The following is a 20,952-nucleotide window of genomic DNA, read 5'->3' as shown; positions in this document are numbered from 1 at the left end:
GAGTAAAATGTTATATAAATCAGGCTATGAATAATATATATGAACAAACCCCTCTGTAAAAAGCTTCAGAATATAGATAGCAATGGAACTGGAAAGGTTGGTGTTCAATATGTAAGTGCTACAGAAGTGGAGTATGAAATAAAAACTAATTTTGAAAAAATACATTTAAAGATATGTATTGTAAAATGCCATACATTAGTAAAATAAACACCTAAATGTGTGTCCAGTCTGTCAAAATAGCCCAAAATCTCAAAATTGACTAGCGCATGAAAAAGGTGTAGTGTCTCGTCTTACAAAAAGAAAAACGTTGAACAAAATTCAATCATAAATAATCATTCATTTTATTGAATCACAATAACTTAAGACTAGTACAGTGATATCAGATTTAATTCTCCGAGCCCTGGGCAGACCAGTGATGACAAACCGCATCAATCTGCTCTGATGTAAAGAGACTGTACACAAAATACTTCTTTTCAAGTACTGTAACAAATCAGCTAGAAAAAGTCATCAAACTGCTGCAAGATAATCAACTATTTACAAAGTTATGTTACATATAAAAAAAATGTACATAGCAAAGAAGGCTAAACATTCATTGAGTTTGTGAGTAATAAACTGACAGACTGGTCAAATGCTTCAACAACATCCACACCTCTCAGAGCAGGCTTTACTCAAGACAAACAGAGAATCAGTCTCTTTGTGCTTACAAGGACCATAGCAGGGGAGCCTTTTTAAACTACACAGACACACATCTGGACAAAGAACATGGGCCACAAATCTGACAAGTCCTCACGAACCATGCTGTACGTCTCGGCAGTGCTGAAAACCACACAGGGGACAAACGCATATTCAGCTTTTGGCTTCCATTAGGAGATCAGAATGAATGTTGCATAGGATCTGTGACTGAAAACACTGAAAGCGATGGAAGCTGTGCTGGATGACATGAGCCCCGGCTTTAAACGTCCGCCTGCCCTTCCCAGAAGGCAGGCTGGGAGGCTTAAAGCAACAACAACAAAAAGTACAATATTCTTTATATTTTAAGCCACAGAAATGTCAAACCGTTTTACATTATCATTCAACCACAAGTACCTTTATACCTTTAACCTCAGATTAATTATATCACTATAAACAAAAGCAGCATATACACTAGTTTTCACTTAATTAGTTCAACATGTTTGTTAGGACAGTTTTATTCATCACAAATTACACAAAACAGACCGTGAGCGTGGCGAAAGCACAGTTAAAGGATGGGGATGAGGTATAAAAATCGAAACACATCTTGTTAAACTTCCCTCACCCAATCAACCTGCAAGACGTTCTGATTTCGAGCACCAAAACACATCAATATCATTTTTCTTTCTTGCTAGTGGTCCGAATATTTACACCAGCTTCACAGCACTGGGTCATACATGCATACAACTTAATTGGAAACCCAAAGTACTGCTTCTCATTCACGTCTCAATCCCACGGCATCGGTGTCTGATATGATGAGAGGTCGACGGTGCTCGAGGAGAGAGTCGACTCGGGAGCCCTGTTACGTTTACAGCCATTTAGACAAATGAAGAATCAGCGAATGCACATAGTCTGTTAGAAAAGAGTAAGGCATTGTTTGTTAGAATTCAGTCCAGCACCAAAAGAGATATGTGCTACAACGGCCTGTTTGGGCCAATGTGCATGGAGATCTCAAAGGGTTATTTAATGGTCGAAGCAAGAACTTAGAAGTGGTAAAGGCGTCGTTTGTGAAGTTGCATGGAAAGTTACGACACAGATGGCAATGACATTTTCTTAAACACGGTAAAAGGATAAATCTAGCCATGGTGAATGTTGATTTACCAGTTAGTGCCTTTTACTCCTGAAAGTCTTTTTTTATGTGAACTAGGACCCGGAAAGGGATTTTGTAAACTTTGTCAAATCTTTCATTAAATGTTGGTATCTGTGTTTACATATGTGTGTTTGGCCAATAAAACCTTTGCACATACGTTACAGTTTCTTCAACACATTGACGAAAAGTTCCGTGTGAAGTGTTTTTTTTTTGGACTTACATTCTCCTTGTGGTTGAGCAGTGCTAATACAGTGTTTACCAACTTCCTTGTTAGCATGGTTATATAATGGATTTGCATTAACACACCAGTTCTCATCCTTTTTGTGCATGAAGAGATTTGAAAGCAGACGTTTAACTCAAAAACATTCAGATGTATCTAATAGGAACTATTTTTATTAGTGCTCTCTTAGTTGCTTTTTGTGGACACACATCTCCTTCATGGACTACAGTTGAATAAAACCAATGAGTGTCAAGAGTTTGGGATGTAATTAATGATCTCTGAGGAGTTTTTAGAAGTGTGAGTGGGCACGCTGTAGGACTTAACATTCACTTTGCCTCGATTTATCCTTCAGCAATCACACAGTCAACTTCAGCCGCAGAAGAGGAGGAAGAGCCAAACAACCTGCTGGCTGTTAATCCGTCCAACAGCCTCATCTGTGTTCTCAGCGGCTGGTAGCTCAGGCTCACTGACGCTCCAGACAGACAAGGGTCTGTATCGCCATCTGCAGCCTGCTCAGACGCACTGCAGCTGGGCAGGACCAGGAGTATCTCAGCCCGATGAGCTGGAGCCGATGCTGTGGCTCCGTGGGGATCGGAGGACTCCTGGCTGGTGTTTAAGTACGCTAACAACAGTGACAGACTGTGTGTTTTTATTCTGTCTGTCTGAAGTAGATGTCAGGCTCCTGACAGAGGAGCCACGGGCCACAACGGTGAAAAACAAAACAAAAAAACAGCGCAGTGCAGTGCAGTAGGAACCTTTTGTCGCCCGTTTTCTGAAATGAATTTGAACCTTTTTTTGTTCTTCTTTTTAAATATTTGGGTTACCTGCACCCAAATTAAGGTGGCTGGATTTTGTGACACAGAATTATACTCTAAACAAGAAGTTCTCCCAGTGAGAACAGTTCTTATAAAAAGTTCCTCCTGAAAACCTGTCCCAGTGTTGCATCACAAGGTGGACTCCAGCGACGAGTCCAGGATGTCGTCCTGGTGACTGTTGCTGTTGGAGTCGCTGTCGTAGCTCTGCGGGCTCGACGACGTCGCCGCCTCCTTCAGACGCATCAGCATGTTCATCTGTCGGCAGAAACAAGGGTCAGTCTGATCGAGCTTTACAACTCAGAGATTGTCCTGCTAAAAAAAATAACTCAAAGTGACAGATGCCAAGTTAAGTATTTCAGATGGAGGTAAATAGTGATGAAGCTTCATGAACCATTAGTTGTACTTGATGACCCAACTAGATGCTAATAAAATAACTCAAGGTCCACTTACTAGCTTTCACTTTCGGTAGAAAGGTAGGAAGCTGAGGAATGTTAGTAGACCTCGAGTTAAGATTTATTTGCTAAACTGCTGTTTCCAAGATCAAGAATACACTTTTACGTTCTCATTTACTGTTTCTTTTCAAATATTTTTTACATAAATTTCAATGTTGGAGCCGAGAGACTACCCTGTCTAAGGCAAGTTTGTATTTTTCAGGGTTCATACGCATTTTAACCAATACTTTTTTCATGACTTTTTGGCAAATTTCCATGACTATGTATTCCTGAAAATGTCAGTCGACATTATACAATAAGAATAAAAATCTGTGTTAAAGTTTACCCTCAGAGGTTTAACAATAAAATGAATGACAATTTATCATAGTGGGATTCGTAATATCGCGCCCCGAATAGAACGTTGAGGTTAGGACGACGTGAAATACATTTATTAATCACATATTATTATGCTGTGATAAAAAAAAAAAAATTCCATGACTTTTCCAAAACTTTCTGGGTCTTTTTATGTTTCCAAAACCTTTCCAGACCTGGAATTAGCATTTTTTTTAAATTCCATAACTTTTCCAGTTTTTTTCAAAACGTATGAACCCAAAATGCTCACCAGTGGGTCTGCGTCGCTGTCGCTCTGTGGTGGCTCTTTCCTGACTCCTTCTCTCGGGACAGAATAGCCATCGAAGCCCACGTCCTCTGGGCGGAGCTGCAGCAGCGGGGGCCAATCAGCCGGAGTGGACGTGGCTGACCACGGGTAGGTGTCAATCACCCAGGCAGCAGGGTCCTCCCACGCAGCCCGGCGGCCGTACAGCTACAGAGACACACAGAATAAAACTCTGAAACAGACTAGAAGATGCTCTGAGGAAGATTTAGCGTTTTGGAATTGAGTGGCATAACTGCTTGGAGGAGCAGTTTGTCTGAGTTTCAGTTTGGGAGTAATCACTGAAGGCCAGTTTTATGTGGACATTCCTCTGCCTCTAAAAAGCAGGCGCTAACAGGTATTAAAGGGAGGCTTCACTAGGGAAGAGAAAATTGAACATAAATCTTAATAACAGCAGGCAAAAGTGAAAGCTGCTTAGAGTTAGTTAACAAAAAGCAAGAGCCGCTGAAGAAAAAAGCCAGCAGTAATAACAAATGAACGCACAAAGTAACAGATGCCAAATTGAGTATTTCAGGAAGAGATAAATATGAACCATTAGTTGTATTTACTGACCCAACTAGATGGTGCTCTTGGTTTAGAGAAAAAGGCTCATGTGTAGGCACAGTTTGGTGTGCTTTCAACCCTTTGTTGAACAGAGAGCACCATCTAGTGGGCTCAGACAATAAGGAAAATGCTTCACATGCTTCATTTTGACATCACTAGAGATCAACTGCAGCCTCAGCCTCAGCATCACTGTAGTGTGGTTTCTCTTCTAAGCGGATGAGAGACAAATTCCTCTACTGAACTCTGCCTTTCAAGCTCCCCTTTACTCCCACTCAGAGGGTGTATTCTAGTAATCAGCTGCTGCCTAATTAAATCTGATGCTAATTACATTAAGAGTACAAAATGAATCCATTTCACTTTGATGAACATAACCCTGGGCCTCTGAGAGGGCAAATCTGAACAGTTGGATCATTCTCAGACTCTACTCCATTCAGCTGGATCCTTTAAACATCCCCTCAGGGTGTCAATCAATTCTCATTATTTATTGTATTGTTACCGATAAAATATAATACAAATCCCAGACCTGAAATGAAAAAATCGAAACCTGTGTGCTTTGGCCAGAGCACAATCAGTTAATTTAATTAGTCAAAGTGAGCGTGTGTCTGTGTGTGTGTGTGTGTGTGTGTGTGTCTCTGTGTGTGTGTGTGTGTGTGTGTGTGTGTGTGTGTGTGTGTGTGTGTGTGTGTGTGTGTGTGTGTGTGTGTGTGTTACCTGCAGTCCCTCCCGTACAGCCTCCAGCATGTAGGGGATGATGGAGTAGTTCCAGAGGTCGGTGAACCAAACCCTGGATCCCTTCACGTCCATGGGACAGGACAAGAGGAGACGAGGTCCTGCACGCCGCAGAGCAGAGAGGTAAGACACTGATTGTTTGCACGCGCCGACATTTCAGAAAAAGGGCGTATTGTGCATTACTCTCTTACCGATGGTGACGTCAGAGGAGCTGTGTGTCTCCAGGAAACGGTTGAGGTGGTGCCAAACCCGCGGGATCCAGTCGACGATCTTTACCAGCTCCAAGTTGCGTGTTCGGCTGCCAATCTCAGTCTCGATCAGCTTCCTCCTCAGGTAGCGGCCAAGGAAGCCTTTCACCGGCTCCATGTGGTTGGCACACAGCACCCACCTGATCAGAGAACATGTCGGGACTTTAAAGTATCATACAAAAATGTAATTAAATGTATTTTAAGACCATGTCAATCCTTCAATATTGTCAAATATCCAGCTGCCAGGAGTGGGTGGAGCACATGGGCAGCAGTTTACCTGAAGTTGTGGTGAAGCTGCAGGTTGGGGGCCGATGACGTGGCTTGGCTCATGGTGCCGATAATGTAGGGGCTGAAAGGACAGAAAAACACTGATTATTATTCTTTCCACATCAGTCCATTTAGTCCTACCATACTTAATAAGTCGCTGGACAAGTTAAAGTAGAGCGGTTGAGAGGGTTTTAATCTGCTTTGACTTGTGTGGTACAACTCCTGTAAGCCGTTCTTACAGAGCTCTACTTTCAGTTAAAACCATTTGAAGTCACGAGTGAACTGAAACATTGTTTCGGTTAATTGCCATTCTGTAGAGACACATTTTCAGTAATGCAGTGTATGCCGTGTATCCAAATTCATTCAAACATACATTTTGTGTGTGTGTGTGTGTGTGTGTGTGTGTGTGTGTGTGTGTGTGTGTGTGTGTGTGGTGTGTACTGACCAGTGCTTATAGTTGCAGTTGAAGACGCCGTTAAAGATCTCTCCCAGGGAGCTGACGTGGTGCAGGTTGTCCAGAATGACCACCAGAGGGCTGTCCGCCCCAGAGACACCGCTGCACTGCTCGGCTAAACCCGACAGGTACTGACGCAACTCCTGCACAGAGAGAGAGAGAGAGAGAGAGAGAGAGAGAGAGAGAGAGAGAGAGAGAGAGGGCATTAAAAATCATGTAACCATGTCATATTTGTTTTTCCTGTATGTTGATGGAGCACCAGGGTTTTCTACACAAACCCTTTCCGTACATAAGCCAGAATGTTTAGATGACTCATGTCACATTCTTCGCTATGATAATCTTAATTGTCCTGATGTGTTACATTACCCACCTGTTGCCCTAATTTTACTGTGCAGTACTATCGTAACTGATCATACATTTTTACATTTGTTTATTAATTTGTATAAATCGAAACTTGCACATTCCCTTCAAGTCACAATGGCTTTCTCTTACTTTCATCAACTTTTGAAAACTTATCGTAGTGATTCATGTTTTGCTTAATGCGTGATTCGTACAGCTTTTAAAACCTACCAAGTATCTGAATTTCTCAGCCTTTACAGTAATTTAATAAACAGTGTTGGTTAGTCGGTTATTTATAGATACTTTTGCTTATAGTTTCGATGGCTATTGTTTAAAGTAAGAAAATTGGATTTGTAATTCATCAGACAGTGCAACAGAACTTTTAAGAACTTATACAAGAGTCCACTGATATTAAGTTTCAACACTAGAGACCAGTGAAATACCAAAGTCTGTATGGCTGACAAATTCAAATATGATCTCCAAAACATAACCAGCAAGTTTTTGTGATCCACAAAAGAGAAATTCTACCAACATTTATCCCTTTGTGTCTGTTAAACTCTGCAGACGGGGTTTAACAACCACTAAAACTAAGCTAGATCATGGAAGCACAGCGAATACAGACTTTCCATGTGTGCATTTACCTTGCTGGACTTGTGGTCCACGTTGAAAGTGACGACAGCGTTTGGGGTCAGAGGTCGGCCCTCCAGCAGCAGCAGGTGTCGAGACAGCTGATTGGCCAGGTAGGTCTTTCCTGTACCGCTGGGGCCCGACAGGATGACGCGCCTGTGCTCCTTCATTAGGGAGACATAGCGCTGCAGCATCGGCTTCGGGATCAGAGTGTCGAACACCAGCGAGTCCACGTTCTCACTGCTCACACCTGGACGCACGCGCGCGCACACACACACACACACACACACACACACACACACACACACACACGTCAGGATATTTAAGTCAAGTGATTTTCTCTAACTGCACGACTAAAAACTGAATTTTGAGCAGCTGCGTAGTGTAAATTAAGGTTTTCCCAGTCTACCAGACTTCCAAAATCTACGTTGGTCTAGTTATTAGAGTAATAAGAATAATGGACTTGATTGAAACTTACATTAAAGTGGATTTTTCTTTTGTTAACAATGGCTTAGCCTATGTCGACGACAATTCATTTTGGGGATTGCTACGGTGCTGCCAGAAGATCTGCCGGATGTCCCTTATTTTTGGCCGGATGTCCGTCACCTTCCGCTTTCTCCGTGTTGGCGTTCTAAACTCCGGTGGATTTATGAGGACTATGGTTAACTGCTCCTCAGATCTCTGCAGGGTAAATCCAGACAGCTAGCTAGACTATCTGTCCAATCTGAGTTTTCTGTTGCATGACTAAAACAACTTTTGAACGTACACGCAGAAAACAAGTTCCTTCCCGAGGCTATTTTGCAGAGGCACTGTTATTGCGGCCGCCCAAGACGATTGTGAGTGGTTTAAAAAAGTGCCAATAAACCAGAGCACGTTTTTGTCCCATCCCAGAATGCTGTGTGGACTAGGCAGACCCTCCTCCCCAGTGCTGTGGAGGAAAGTCTGGCAATGCGAGACTAACAATGGCTTGAGATGCAGCGTTGGTACCTTTGAGCTGGATGTTGATGGTGTTGCTGTCTCCCACCAGGTAGCCGCAGGGCAGCAGCTCGGGCGTTTGGGCGGCGCCGGGGATGCTGGGCCGGTGGATTTCTCCGATGTTGTATCCCTCCACGCTGTCCGAGCTCAGGCCCAGCTGGCTCACCGGGTCCACATGGGTGATGTACTCCTGTCAGACACAAAGTCTCGGCATTTAATGGATGTTTTTGCAAAGTTTCTGAAGACAGTACCAGCTATAAGGGTTTTTCTGGTTCTAAATGAAAATGTTTTTGCTGAACAGAAGCACATTTCAGTGTGTGATTGAGTTAATAGTTGTTTTGATAAAACTGTATGCATTTGTTATAGTAGAAAACCTACCAATACTTAAACATTGAAACATAAAACTCAACCTTTAAACTGTCTTTAAACAACACTGATGCTGAGATGTGTCTTACACTGTCTTGTTATTGGATTCTGTGTTGCGGTTATTCCTGTTTACCTTGAAAAGGCGCCGGACCACACCGTCAAGGACGTCCCACTTGGTTTTACCACTCACACCGATGCACCCAATCAGAAAATGACGAGGCCGGCCCTCCTGCGATGGAAAAACACGACTGGTTTTAGACACCAAAAAAGCCTTCAGGTCCAACAACAAAAACAGTTGGAGTTGAATTTGTCAAACAGGTCTCACCTCTCCCCACTTGCTCTCCTTGTCCAGGCTGACGACCATCTTTACGTGTCGCCCCTCCTTCCTCATCCCTCCCTCTCCGCCGGTGTCGTCCAGCAGCATGTCTGACAGGAGGGCAGAGCAAAGTCAGTTTCCCATGAAAAATGCAAATGTTAACGGCTGACTTAAATCAGTCAAGTGTTTTCATGTTTTCCCTTCAAAAAATAAAGTCACTGCACAAAGCCGACAGCGATCAAGTTACTTTAGTGTATGTACTTTTCACTGTCTGACAGATTTAATGTCATCTGGACACACTGACCGTCGCACAGTCTTGAGACAGAAATTTGTGCTAGCGACAGAAATTTGAATCTCTGCTAACCCATTTATAAAGAATGTAGTTGTAGAAAAAAAGACAATAATTTTATACTGAGTGTCCCAAACTGTTATCGGTGACACGGAGTCGAGGCCCATTCAGAGTCTCTTATAAATCTACCAGGAACTGTGTAGGTCCCGTGGAATCAGCTCTGTCTTACCCAGGCTGGTGGACTCGCTGGTGGTGAGGTTGAGGCTGTGCTGGGAGAGCCCCGGCCCCTGGGCCTGGCTGTGTGTGTGAGGGGGAGGAGAGGAAGAGATGGAGGCCTGGGACCCCATCCTGCTGCCCTGATTCTCCACCTTCAGACGGTCATTCTCCACCTTCAGCTTCCCAATCTCCACCTGCAGACACACACAGAAATGAGGTAAGCTAACAAAAAAACATTATAATGAATTCTCCCTTCAGGCCAATCGGTGTTAGTATTTACATGTCTGTTGAGTGCTAAAATGTCTCCTTTAAAATTCCAGTGAAATCTGTGTGTCAGTATGTCAGATATTGCTGTAGAGTTAAAAATTGGTTAAACTAATTATATCACCCCAATCAGACCAACTAGTTCTCAAAATAAAACTAAAAAGAGCTTTTTATTGGGGATAAAATAGCTTTGCAAAGAATAACACCGTTCATCAGTTACCAAAATTCATCTAAGAAAATCTTATATTTGTTTTGGTTTTGGTTAGAAATAACTTAGCTTGACTTTAAGGCTGTAGGCATATATGCTTTAAAAGGGGGACTCAAAAGTGAATAATGGAGAATAAAAACTGTTGCTGCACTTCTGGCAGGCACACTGACTGGGTTGTAGCCAGAAGTGCAACATGAGTTTCAACTCACAGAAAGCTGTGATTCAGTGCTGATTTACCCTTTAATGTGAAGTTCTCTAAATTCTTCTATTTGAGTGTGTGTGTTGCGTCTGCAGACCTGCATGCGGTTCATGGCCTCCCGGAGCTGGTCCAGCTGATGAGCGGAGCTAAGAGCCTCCAGGCGGATATCAGTCAGTTTCATCTCCTTCTCCCTGAGCTCACTGCGCAGCTGCATCACCGTCTCCGCCTCGCTGTCCAAACACTCAGACAATCTGTACACACACACACACACACACACACACACACAGTTTAGTGACATGAGATATTGTGATTTAAGCAAAGTTTGGTTGTTTTCCCATCTGTACTGTTTGAACGATTTCACACACAGACATTACTTTATTTGGATATGTTATGTATAGCAGGGGTCCTCATACTTATTACTCATAGGTCCGTATCTAATTTTTATTTAAGGTCAGAGGTCCGGCACGAATAACAAAACAACATCAACTCACTTATAACTTTTAAGCAACATACATTTAAGTTGAGTGCTCGGTTTTCCTGGTCAATGTATATAACTAATGTATATTCATAGTCACTTAAAATGTATTGAATAGAAAATGTATTTAAAAATAGAAAAATGCTATACATCATAAGGTATAGTATCCATAACACAAGTCATGGGCTGGGTGCAGATGGACTTGCTGTTTGGTGCGGATGCGGACCTTGGTCTGGACTTTGAGAAGCCCTGTTGTATAGGATATGCTACCGTACAGTATAGCCCCAATAATCCTGCAATCACATACAGATGATGATGTCTACGTACAGCGAGCTGGAGTGTGTGTTCCTGAGCATGTGGCTGGAGGCTGTGGTGCCGTTGTGGGGCAGCTTAGGGGAGGACGGCAGCGACGAGTCCGTCATCTCCTCAATGTCGGAGTGAGAAGAGGCCGACTTGGGAGATTTCTTCTTGCTGAATGCTTGTTTGAAGGAGCTTCGCAGCTGCAGGTACAAAACAGAGAAGTGTAGAGAAGACGGTGAGCAGGCGAGGGACACACTCCCAAAGACACAAGGCTGAGAGGGAGAGGAGGAGTGTGACGAAGGAAAGTGGAGGAAAACTGCTGTGAAAAAGTGCAAGTGAGTCACAGAGGGGAAAGGGAATTACGGGTAGACCGTCTTATCACCTGAGCTACAGCTCTAAAATGCTGAGTGTAACGCTACTGATTTGTACCTATGGCTCATCGTTTTTGTTTTTAATTTCTTTTTTTTAAGTCTGGAGTTTTCTATAGTCAAATATGGTGAAACTCAGAATTAGAGTTTATCTGTATTAAAATCATTTTTTCTCAATGTATTAAATGAGAAATTCCAAGGCGAGCAGGTGACAGTGTTGAGAGTTCTTTTTGGGAGACAGAATTCAGATTTTTGGACACCTGAACAAGACTGCTGTGTGCATGTTCACACTGAAAATGAGATATTTAGATTATAAATTGCACCTCAATCCCTCTGTGGCTAAACCATTTCTTATTTTTGTAAACTTGCATAAAAAACAAAAACGATGAGCCATATTCAAACTACATGTAAACTTTTGGGTAAGACCCATGTCCTCATATTGTTTGAGCTTTGAGAGTTGAGAGTTTGTGTTAAAAAGAGAAATCCACCGTGTATACTTTACACTCTTATCACTGCTTCTACTTTAGTCAGCTATTGTACAAACTTTTCAACAATCTCCTGAGAAATGGCCTCTGTTCTGAATTCAGAAAGAAATTGGTCTATGTGCCTTTTCTACAATATTTTGTTCTCTGTAGGATTAATACAATTGGTGTTACGAGGCTTTAAAAAGAAGCCTCTTTGATTTTGAGGGACATCGTTTTGGATTTTTCGTCTTCATACATCTTTGTAGCTGCACTGAAGATATCAACATTATGTCACGTTGATAGTGTTTGGCCACTTATACGAAAGCCCATCACAAAATGGATCAAGAGACACAAGCTATATCCCTAATACCCTGCTATATCCCTAACACCCTGTGTGTGGCAGTGTTAAAAGTATTTTCTGATGGATTTTTCCTTTCAAGAGCTGGCTCAAGTGTCATAAGAGCAGTTTTCAGGGAGAAGCAGTGTTGGGGAGGAGAGGACAGGCACTACGGTGGCAGCAGAGACAGGAGGAAAAGGACAGAGGTTAGTAACCTAGAAAAAGTGCAGGGGTTAGGCAGCTCTGTTTTCTTTCATTTCACACAGCGTACCATTCTTACCTCATAGACCTGCCACATGAAGCGAAGCAAAGGAAGACAGAAAGACAAAACAGCGCATGTTCATATGGGTGTGTTAATGTGTTATGGAGGGACAGAGATTAAACTAGAGGCCCCTACAGGACCAAAGCTGATTTTTTTTTTTTTTTTTTTTTTTTTTTACCTCCAGGCAGATGCAAGCTAATGCTACATCACAACCACCATGAAACAAGGTCTTTCATGATCCATTATATACTCTCCAACACACACTGCCCCTATACACTCCACATCATATACACTGTGTGAGCACCTGCATGGAGGAGCCTCCTGTGGGGTCTCATTTACACAAACTGACAGCTGGAATCACATCCATACGCACACGCACGAGGGGCCTTCTTTATCATTACTGTGACCTAAAGCAGGAAACTCGACACAAGCTCACGTCTTTTAAGTGCTACCAGCACCACACGGCTCTTCCTGAAATTTTAACATCAGGATCAGGGAGTGACAACCACAGGCGTCTAACACAACATCGTTTCAGTCTACGGGACGACAGAGAGGGAAAAAAAAGATGCGTACGTCATCATCTATGACTTGTCCTCCGGTGCACAAAAACGCCTTTCAACAACAAAAAAGAAAACGTCCATTATAAGTTGTGAATGAAAGTATGCAAGATGCTTTGTTGTATGATCGCTAGTTAAAAACAAATATCAGCTGACACTAGGACTAGACACTAGCTAGTAGACACTGATGTGGTACTTTGGAGGTTAAGACACGACTACTACTACAGATTTAGCCCAGTTTTTTTTACCTGCAAATCACTACCAATCTATCATATCAATCATTACTCGGTATTCAACAGGACTGGGCCTAGGGAAATCCTAAGTGTATTCACCTTTTCCCCAGTGAAAGATGCCTAAAGAGGAGAAACCCAACATGAGAATGCACAACGAGACAAAGACAAACACAAACCACCATGAGTCCTGGCTGGCTGCTTGTTAGTAACTCATTACACACGGAAATCTATAGATGCATCCTTTTTTTTTTTTTTAAGTCTCAGCATCTTACCCAGTTCTTCTTGTTCTTCTTCTTGTTTTTTGCGTCGGTGTCCATGTTGGAGCCCACGCTGGAGTGGCTGGTTGCGCTGGCGACGCTGCTGACGCTGTCCGAGGAGTGCTGCCTCCTGATGCGCAGGTCTGGCTGCTGGTTCTGCTGCTGCTGTGAACCGCCGTTACTGCCAGCTATAGGAGAGACAGGCAGAGGCAGGACATGTATGTGTTTGTCAAATATTAGGCAGAAATATCCTCGACACATCAAAATGTCTGTTTATCAATATCGAGATGCTTTGTGGTTCGGACAGATTGTGGGATCCTATTTTGTAACATACCTGTCTCTCACTTTGATACAAGAGTGCAGAAGGACATCTTGTATCTATTCTGATGAGTAGGTCTCAAATGTTGGCACAAAAGTCTAAAAATATTAACTTTGGCCTTCAAATATCCCTGCTTTGCGTAGTGTTTGCCATACCTGTCCTGTCCCCTTTCGGCGTGAGTTCAGGTGTGTTGATGACTCCGTTGATGGCCGCCTGAGCAACAGCGTTCTGCTTCTTCAGCAGCTCGATGGTCTTCCTCAACTCATTCAGCTCAGAGTCCTACACAGAGGAAATTACAAGAGGATCAAACCAACAAGTCCACTGCAGTGACTTTGAATGTACACTTGGGTTAGTGCAGTCTGTTCTAAAACAAGGGGAGCCGATCTAACCTTCTGCTCTGCTGTCAGTGTGAGACTCTTCAGTCTGATGGTCATGTTGCCCAGACTCTGTTCAAACGCTGCCACCAGGTGAGCCTGTGGGAGAAACAAACAAGTTGTGCAAAATGTAAACCAGGAACTTTGTAGAGCTCAAACCTCCTCTAGTCTATATCGACGACGTTTCTCCTCCGGGATTGTTCATATACCGGCAGAAATTCCGCCGGATGTCCCTCAATTCAGCCGGATGTCTGTCTCCTTCCGCTTTCTTTGTGTTGGCATTTTAAACTCCGGTGGATTTATGAGGACTATGGTTAACTGCTCCTCAGATCTCTGCAGGGTAAATCCAGACAGCTAGCTAGACTATCTGTCCAATCTGAGTTTTCTGTTGCACGACTAAAACAACCTTTGAACGTATACATGTTCCACCAAAACAAGTTCCTTCCCGGGGCTATTTTGCAGAGGCACCGTTGCTCTGTCGGGCGCTTAGCGCCGCCCAAGACGATTGTGATTGGTTTAAAGAAATGCCAATAAACCACAGCACGTTTTTCTCCCAACCCGGAATGCTGTGTAGACTAGCCAGACCCAGAAGGTCTGGCAATGCGAGACTAAACCTTCTCCAACCTCATTAGATGTTCACAATTGTCATTCATATTCCAGGTTTGACTTGCTAATAAAATATCATGTGCATCCAACACTTTCAAGTTGTATACAGTATGTCAGAATTTCCCAACTAGAATATAAAACCGCAAAAATAATTATGGCTAAGAGCAAATTCTCCAAGAATCTAATCAGCTGCTGTCCAAGTAACGTCTGTCAGCCACATTTCCACCTGTGACTTTCTTAGATATTTGGCTAACAAACAAACACTGACAGGAGTCAAAACCTCCTTCCAACTTTAAAAGACATCTCAGTTGTTTCCCCCCACCGGACGCCATGGAAAAGAAGTCAGCTAAAGGCTCATTCCCTGACTATACAGCTAAAAATACCAACTGCAGAGAGCTAACTGGACTGCTTATGACTTAGTGAATGTGGAGCGAGTTTATTTAAGAGTATGAGGGAATGAAAACATCTCAACTGAGCGATAACCAGCAGAGACCTTGAGCTGAGAAAACGGATCTAAAACAGTGTGCATCTGAGAAACTGTGACAGCTTTCGACACAACTGCTTCGACCTTGGGGCTAAAACCCAAAAATGACATCAGTCGAGTAATCTTCCTACCAAAATGAGGATATACCCAGTGCAAATCAATAACATCCTGTGATAAATGATTATTCCCCCTGTAGGTCAGTGTTGGGCAGGTTCCCACACAACACTGAAGCCAAACCAAAAAACAGTGCTTAGAGCTAGATCTATTCATTCATGCTAAGACACTTTCTGGTAAGCCTCTTTTCACTACAGTTTGGGTGATTTAACCTGATTTTCACAGGTTTCTGGCTGAGAATAAATTGACTTGACTTTCTGACATAGGGACAAAAACATGGGAGGCTTCAGACCGGGTTGGTGGGACTGGGTGCAAACAAGTAAAACAAGCAGAATTCAAAGGAACATGTACGTAGATACAGTAAAGACGATAAGCATCGCATGTCAAAAGAAAATAAAGCATTACAGGGGTAATTGAACTTATACAACAAATAAGCACTCTGAAAGATTCCAACACTCTTAATTTTAAGTGCAATGCTGCAGCTGTTTCTGGTTTAAGCGCACCAGTTAAACAAGAGTGAAACATCCTTCACTTTATTGTATTCGATTTTACAAATATAAATGATGCGTGTAAGAAGTGTGTGTAAGAGTTGAGTAAGGTGTTGTGACTGATGTTTGATTTAAGTCGTGCCTTTTTGCTGCAACGGGTGTTCTTAGATTCTCGGCCTCGGGGGCTTCAAGGCGTGTAGAGATAATTCATCATGTGTCTGCGGCGGATGATCACATATTTGAAAAGACAAAGCGTCTACGTCGCCACCTCATGATCCCCCCACTACCGACTCCTCTGTTTTCTGTCTGTGTTTGTCTTTCAACACCCACACTGCACCTTCTTGTATCCAGGCGTCATTAGCTGTAAATCTTCAGTCCACATCTGCGACTGTCCCTCAGCAGTGTGCTGAGACTTGACTCTCTGCGGTTATCTAACACCGCTGCCTTCCTTCCATATCTCTAATCCACAGATAAACCACCAGCGTGCACCAACTCAGGCAGCAGATTACAAGCGGAGCTTGGCGAGACTTGTGCAATACAGAAGGTAGGGTGGCAGAAAGGATCGTGTCTGGAGACGCTTTAAGAGATTTTCTGATGGTTCTGCCAGATGTAAAATTACACCTTCTGGGAGTAAAGTGCTCGGTGGGAGCTATCTATTCCGTATTTGATGAATATCATGAAATGTACTTGCGTGTATTTGGGTGCTTGAGAGAGACAGAGTGCCAAATTTCCCATCTTTTTTTTTTTTTACTGTTAAGTTTGTCTTTTGGCAAAACAACATAAATTTAAGTTTGCTTCAGGTCACGGCACATTTTCTAAAATTATTCTTTATTATTATTTTCATTTTCAGCAGCTAATAATTACATTATAGTTGGAATGAGCACCTGTTTATAGACAAAGCACACCATTATTTTATTATTTTTTCTACCTTTCTGTATTTTGCTACATGCTGTACAGCCTTTGCTGATAGTAACAGAAAAATGTGTGTGAGTGAGTGAGTGAGTGAGTGAGTGAGTGTGTGTGTGTGTGTGTGTGTGTGTGTGTGTGCGTGTGCGTGTGTGTTTAAGTGCTTGCTCACTTACGTTGGCACTCAGCTGCGTCGTCAAGGCGGAAACCTTTTCCTGGGAGGCATCCAGCTCCCGACGCAGCTTGCGGATCTAAGGACGCAAAAAAGCACAACATCAAAAAGCACCAAGACAAAAGCATACATGCCTGCTCCATAAAAGCATACATGACACACATACACACGCATCCAGCCACATAAAGAAAAGCAAAACTGTAGCAAAACAAACGAGGGAGGCTCCCAGATTGGAGCTCTGATATGTTCAGGTTAAGAGATGAAACACAGTCAGTCAATGCATAAAAGAGCACATGCAGTACTGTACAGGTGTACACAGGTGTTCGAAAAAAGGAACAAGAGCCTGTTACAGGGTCAGTCACAATACAGTTACATGTGTAACTAGATACAACTGTGAAAACGCCCCCATGTTCCAACAAGTCCAGCCACCGTACATAGAAAATTAAAGAGCTGAGAAAACACAGGATAGAAGAGCTGTGGGCGGGCTGAAGCTTACCTCCGACTGAGACTTCTCCTCATTCTGTAAAAACAAACATCAGAAGAAGAAGAAGAGAAATCATTAGTGGACGTGCTGACTGAATTCTGACATGCTTTAATGAAAAAGAAGAGCAGTTGAAGCTGCTGGCGGTCAGACCATGCATCATGCACGTCCTGACTCCTGTTTGACTTTAAAGCTCCATGGAGATGAGCTGTGTAAACTGTGGAGGAGATTGTCTGGTGTAATATGTCTGGAAAGCAGAGATATCGTCCTGAAGGCATTGCACTCATCTGTGTGTCAGTGTGTGTGTGAGTGTGTGTAAGAGAGAATCCCATTGTCTCCATAGGCTGCCCACAGAACAATAGTAAGAAAAGATAGGTAGCCAAATACATACAGAGTGAGAGCAGGCAAAATAAAGGCTTGCACGAACACAACACAACCTGCTGCTGCTGTTCACAAAAACAGTCAAACATGCAACACCCACATTTACATGTAAACATGCTGCACCGGGCACTGAAACTGCATCTGGAACTGTTTTTCTTTTAACCTGATGCAAGCTATTTTTTACAGCTTATTTATAGTTAGAGGTCAGTTGACAGTGAACTCAAAATGGGTTCATTTGTAGCTAAAGTTTGATGTCAGTTTATGTGCATAATTTAAAGATGTCCTACTTTGGCGCCATCCAATGGTAGTATCAAAAACAGCACAATGATGCTCTCCGTTTTCTACAAAAATGCGTCATCAGAATAATTTGAAAGAGGCTGTTATCAGGTAAGATTGATAGATTTGATGATTATTTTGAAAGAATGTAATACCTTTAAGGCTATCCATTTATTATTATTATTATTATTATTATTATTATTGTTATTATTATTTCAGCTGTATTACGCTCACCAGAGATGTTGTGTTATTGGTCCTGCTTGTTTGTTTTATTAGCAGGATATTTCAAAAACTAATTTCCAAAATTAACAATTATTTAAACTAAACTTGGAGGTCATGGGACAAAGAGCAAGTGCTCATGTTCTCATGCATATACAGGATTTATTTGAGGATTTTATTTCATAACATTTCCACTATGAACTTCTGCATTTGCTTTTTTAATGTAAATGCTCATTTATCCCATGATAATTGATCACTAGATGCATTATAGTTTCTTGGCATTTGCTAATATTATAAAATAACACATTTAGAGGATTGTTAAGCCTTGGTGGAGGTATATGCTCTCTAGGTGCTTTTTCTTTGTTAAAAGTTTTTTTGTTAATCCACAATCAGTATTTTTAAGGCCTGTGGGAGGCCTGAACACAGCTGTTGTGTTGTGACAGACGCAACGAAGCAGAATATCTGATAATTAATGGTTTTTCATGTGGTTCCACCTACCAACCACTAAAACAGGTTTCAACAGCCTGAAGTGTCTGTGCATGTATTAGGCAGTGTGTAAAGCACATGTGTTCTGCGGCATGAGTGGATGCTTTACAAAGTGGCATCTGTCCACACATGGTTTTACAACCCAAACAGAGCTGTCAATCACACACACACACACACACACACACACACACACACACACACACACACACTCACACACACACACACACTCACACACACACACACACACACACAACCAGTTGATCCTAGACTAGATACACAGACAGAGCAGCCTGTCTGTCTTGGAAACACAGACAAAACACAGACAACACACACAGATCTCACTCTGATGCAAAATCCAGGACCAGACTTCACAAACAAAAACAATCCCATGAGCTATCAACATCATGGCAGTTAGCACTTTGGCACAAAGTGTTTACACACAAGCAATAAACAAAAATGAAAAAGGAATCTGAGGGAAAACCAAAGTAAAGTCGGAAATAAAATGCAAATGAACAGCAGAAAAATAGTTTTTTTCGTGGTGATGTGGAATTCCCAAACCTTAAATTAGTTTTTCAGGTATGAAAATGCTGTCAGAAATGTCTGCTTTACTGATAAAGAAATAGAAATTCCAAAAGTATCTGCGATTATATGTTCTGGGTAATTATATGTTTGACTTACAGCTGTATCTTACACTCCAACAGAGCAAAACAAAAAAGCAGAGTGAAGGACTCCTGCACTCTACAGTCCTCCTCCTCATCCCTACCGTTTGTTGCCAGGATGTGATGGTGCCCGACAGGGATAACGTCGCCATCATTTTTGCCTCCACTCTCCTCCCCACTTTGATTTCAAACCTGTGGCTCTCCGGCTCAAAGGACAAGCCAGTGCAGAGCAGAGATTCAATTGTCTGAGAGGTTCTCTGCTACACCTGCCCAGGTGAGATAACCAGCCCACAGAGGGAGGAGCAGTGAAGACAAGGCTCTGATTGGCTACTGTGTGAACATGTGGGCTGTCCCAAGTTTGCCTGTGTGCTTACAGCGAGACCTTTTTCTCACGGGGTGTTTGAGTCAAATATCTGGATGGATTAGAGGATAAATGTGTAACAGCGTACTGCCAACTCAAATACTCAACATTACATTTTGTTGGCAATAGCAGAATCTCTGGTTTCCACACAAACTGTGGAGCGATCTGAACAGGTACACTTGCTGCTTTGCAAAGATTTTCTAATACGAGATGATGCAATAATTATACAGATCCGTGTTTTATTTTCTCTCTCCACATTGAATAGTAGAGCTGATATTTTTTTAATGTTTGACTTTTTTTATGTTTTTTGTTTTTGTTTTTTGTTTACAGTGGAAAAGGAGGCAGGAAACATGAGGAGAAGGAGGGTATGCCATGCAGCAAAGATCCCGGTCATAATCAAACCGGGGCCATGCGGTTACATGGTATGTATGATCATCCCTGGGCCACCAAGAGCCCTGAGAGACAAACATATTTGATCAATAAAATGTGTATTATTAAAAGGTTGTGACCGAGATATGTCCTGAGAGAAACATTTTACAGTTGCTTGTCAGTGCTCTCAAGTGGACAAACTATGTAATGGCGAAACAAAATGTACCCCAAAAAATGTAATGTAAAAACTGTATACTGTATCAGTATTAAAGGTATAATATGCACCAGGATTAACCATCCATTTCCAGTTGACGTTTTGTGTACTCACTGTGGAGTAAATGGAAGACGTGCTGGAGACCAGAGACAGGGATGATCCATGAACTGAAGAGACAAAAACCACAAGCAAAAGTGGGGATTAGAAAGTACATCTGTACACACAACAGTACCATGATTCTCAACATACCCCCTCCCACACAAACCACCCACTCCGCTCCAACCCTGCCCACCCAACACTGTTCGTCCCAGTGTTCCCAGTTCCTCCAGCCCGCCCCGACCCATCTTCCCGCCTCCTCCTGGAACATAATGACTGCAGCTCTGCAGCCATAAAGATAAAACGCCTACACGTTACAGTCGGACTTTGGCGTAACTAATGACAGCCTGAGCATTACTCTGCTAATGACTCAGCCACTAATCACACATGAGAGGCCGGGACACAACGCTAGCACTGTTCCCTGCTTGGGAGCAGATCAGAAAGGATCAGCAGTGTGATGTCATCAACCACACAGAGAGGTTGGGCTGATCCCAGCAGAGTCATTCATTCATTCTCTTCACAGAAGAAAAAACAGACATTAGTTTATCTTAATTTGGTCTAGACAGCAAGGTGTGCTGCTGGCAGCCACATGAAAAGGAGAATATTTATTTGATGCCTGGTTTAATCACATCAATCAATTTATGTAAGATCTTTTAACTTTACTCAAAGTTTTTAGACCTGAATGGATTAGAGCTG

The 20,952-nt window shown here is 42.5% G+C and overlaps 1 protein-coding gene across 18 annotated transcripts in view; it reads right to left on the bottom strand.

The window, feature by feature from the left end:
• Positions 1-317: 317 nt before the first annotated feature.
• Positions 318-20,952, bottom strand: part of nav2a (neuron navigator 2a) — a 250,490-nt gene continuing 229,855 nt past the window's right edge. For 10 of the 18 annotated variants that reach the window (XM_035999241.1, XM_035999234.1, XM_035999237.1 and 7 more), the window contains 22 exons: positions 20,275-20,327; positions 17,211-17,234; positions 16,719-16,793; positions 13,960-14,043; positions 13,726-13,849; positions 13,267-13,439; positions 13,094-13,114; positions 12,778-12,816; positions 12,223-12,231; positions 10,801-10,973; positions 10,096-10,249; positions 9,341-9,521; positions 8,832-8,932; positions 8,640-8,735; positions 8,153-8,330; positions 7,180-7,415; positions 6,191-6,342; positions 5,756-5,827; positions 5,422-5,618; positions 5,213-5,331; positions 3,908-4,108; positions 318-3,109 (listed from right to left, as the gene is read on the bottom strand). In XM_035999241.1, coding sequence (XP_035855134.1) covers positions 2,984-3,109; positions 3,908-4,108; positions 5,213-5,331; positions 5,422-5,618; positions 5,756-5,827; positions 6,191-6,342; positions 7,180-7,415; positions 8,153-8,330; positions 8,640-8,735; positions 8,832-8,932; positions 9,341-9,521; positions 10,096-10,249; positions 10,801-10,973; positions 12,223-12,231; positions 12,778-12,816; positions 13,094-13,114; positions 13,267-13,439; positions 13,726-13,849; positions 13,960-14,043; positions 16,719-16,793; positions 17,211-17,234; positions 20,275-20,327 — 2,588 coding nt within the window. In that variant the 3' untranslated portion in view covers positions 318-2,983. Of the gene's footprint in view, positions 3,110-3,459; positions 3,506-3,901; positions 4,109-5,212; positions 5,332-5,421; positions 5,619-5,755; positions 5,828-6,190; positions 6,343-7,179; positions 7,416-8,152; positions 8,331-8,639; positions 8,736-8,831; positions 8,933-9,340; positions 9,522-10,095; positions 10,250-10,800; positions 10,974-12,222; positions 12,232-12,777; positions 12,817-13,093; positions 13,115-13,266; positions 13,440-13,725; positions 13,850-13,959; positions 14,044-16,718; positions 16,794-17,210; positions 17,235-20,274; positions 20,328-20,952 lie in introns of those variants that run through there. The other 8 variants (XM_031323760.2, XM_035999251.1, XM_035999250.1 and 5 more) reach the window with 3 other exon arrangements.

Source organism: Sander lucioperca, chromosome 3 (genome assembly GCF_008315115.2).
Source record: "Sander lucioperca isolate FBNREF2018 chromosome 3, SLUC_FBN_1.2, whole genome shotgun sequence".
Taxonomy (NCBI): domain Eukaryota; kingdom Metazoa; phylum Chordata; class Actinopteri; order Perciformes; family Percidae; genus Sander; species Sander lucioperca.
The sequence above is the reverse complement of the archived record's forward strand: the minus strand, read 5'-3'. Positions and strand labels throughout refer to the sequence as shown.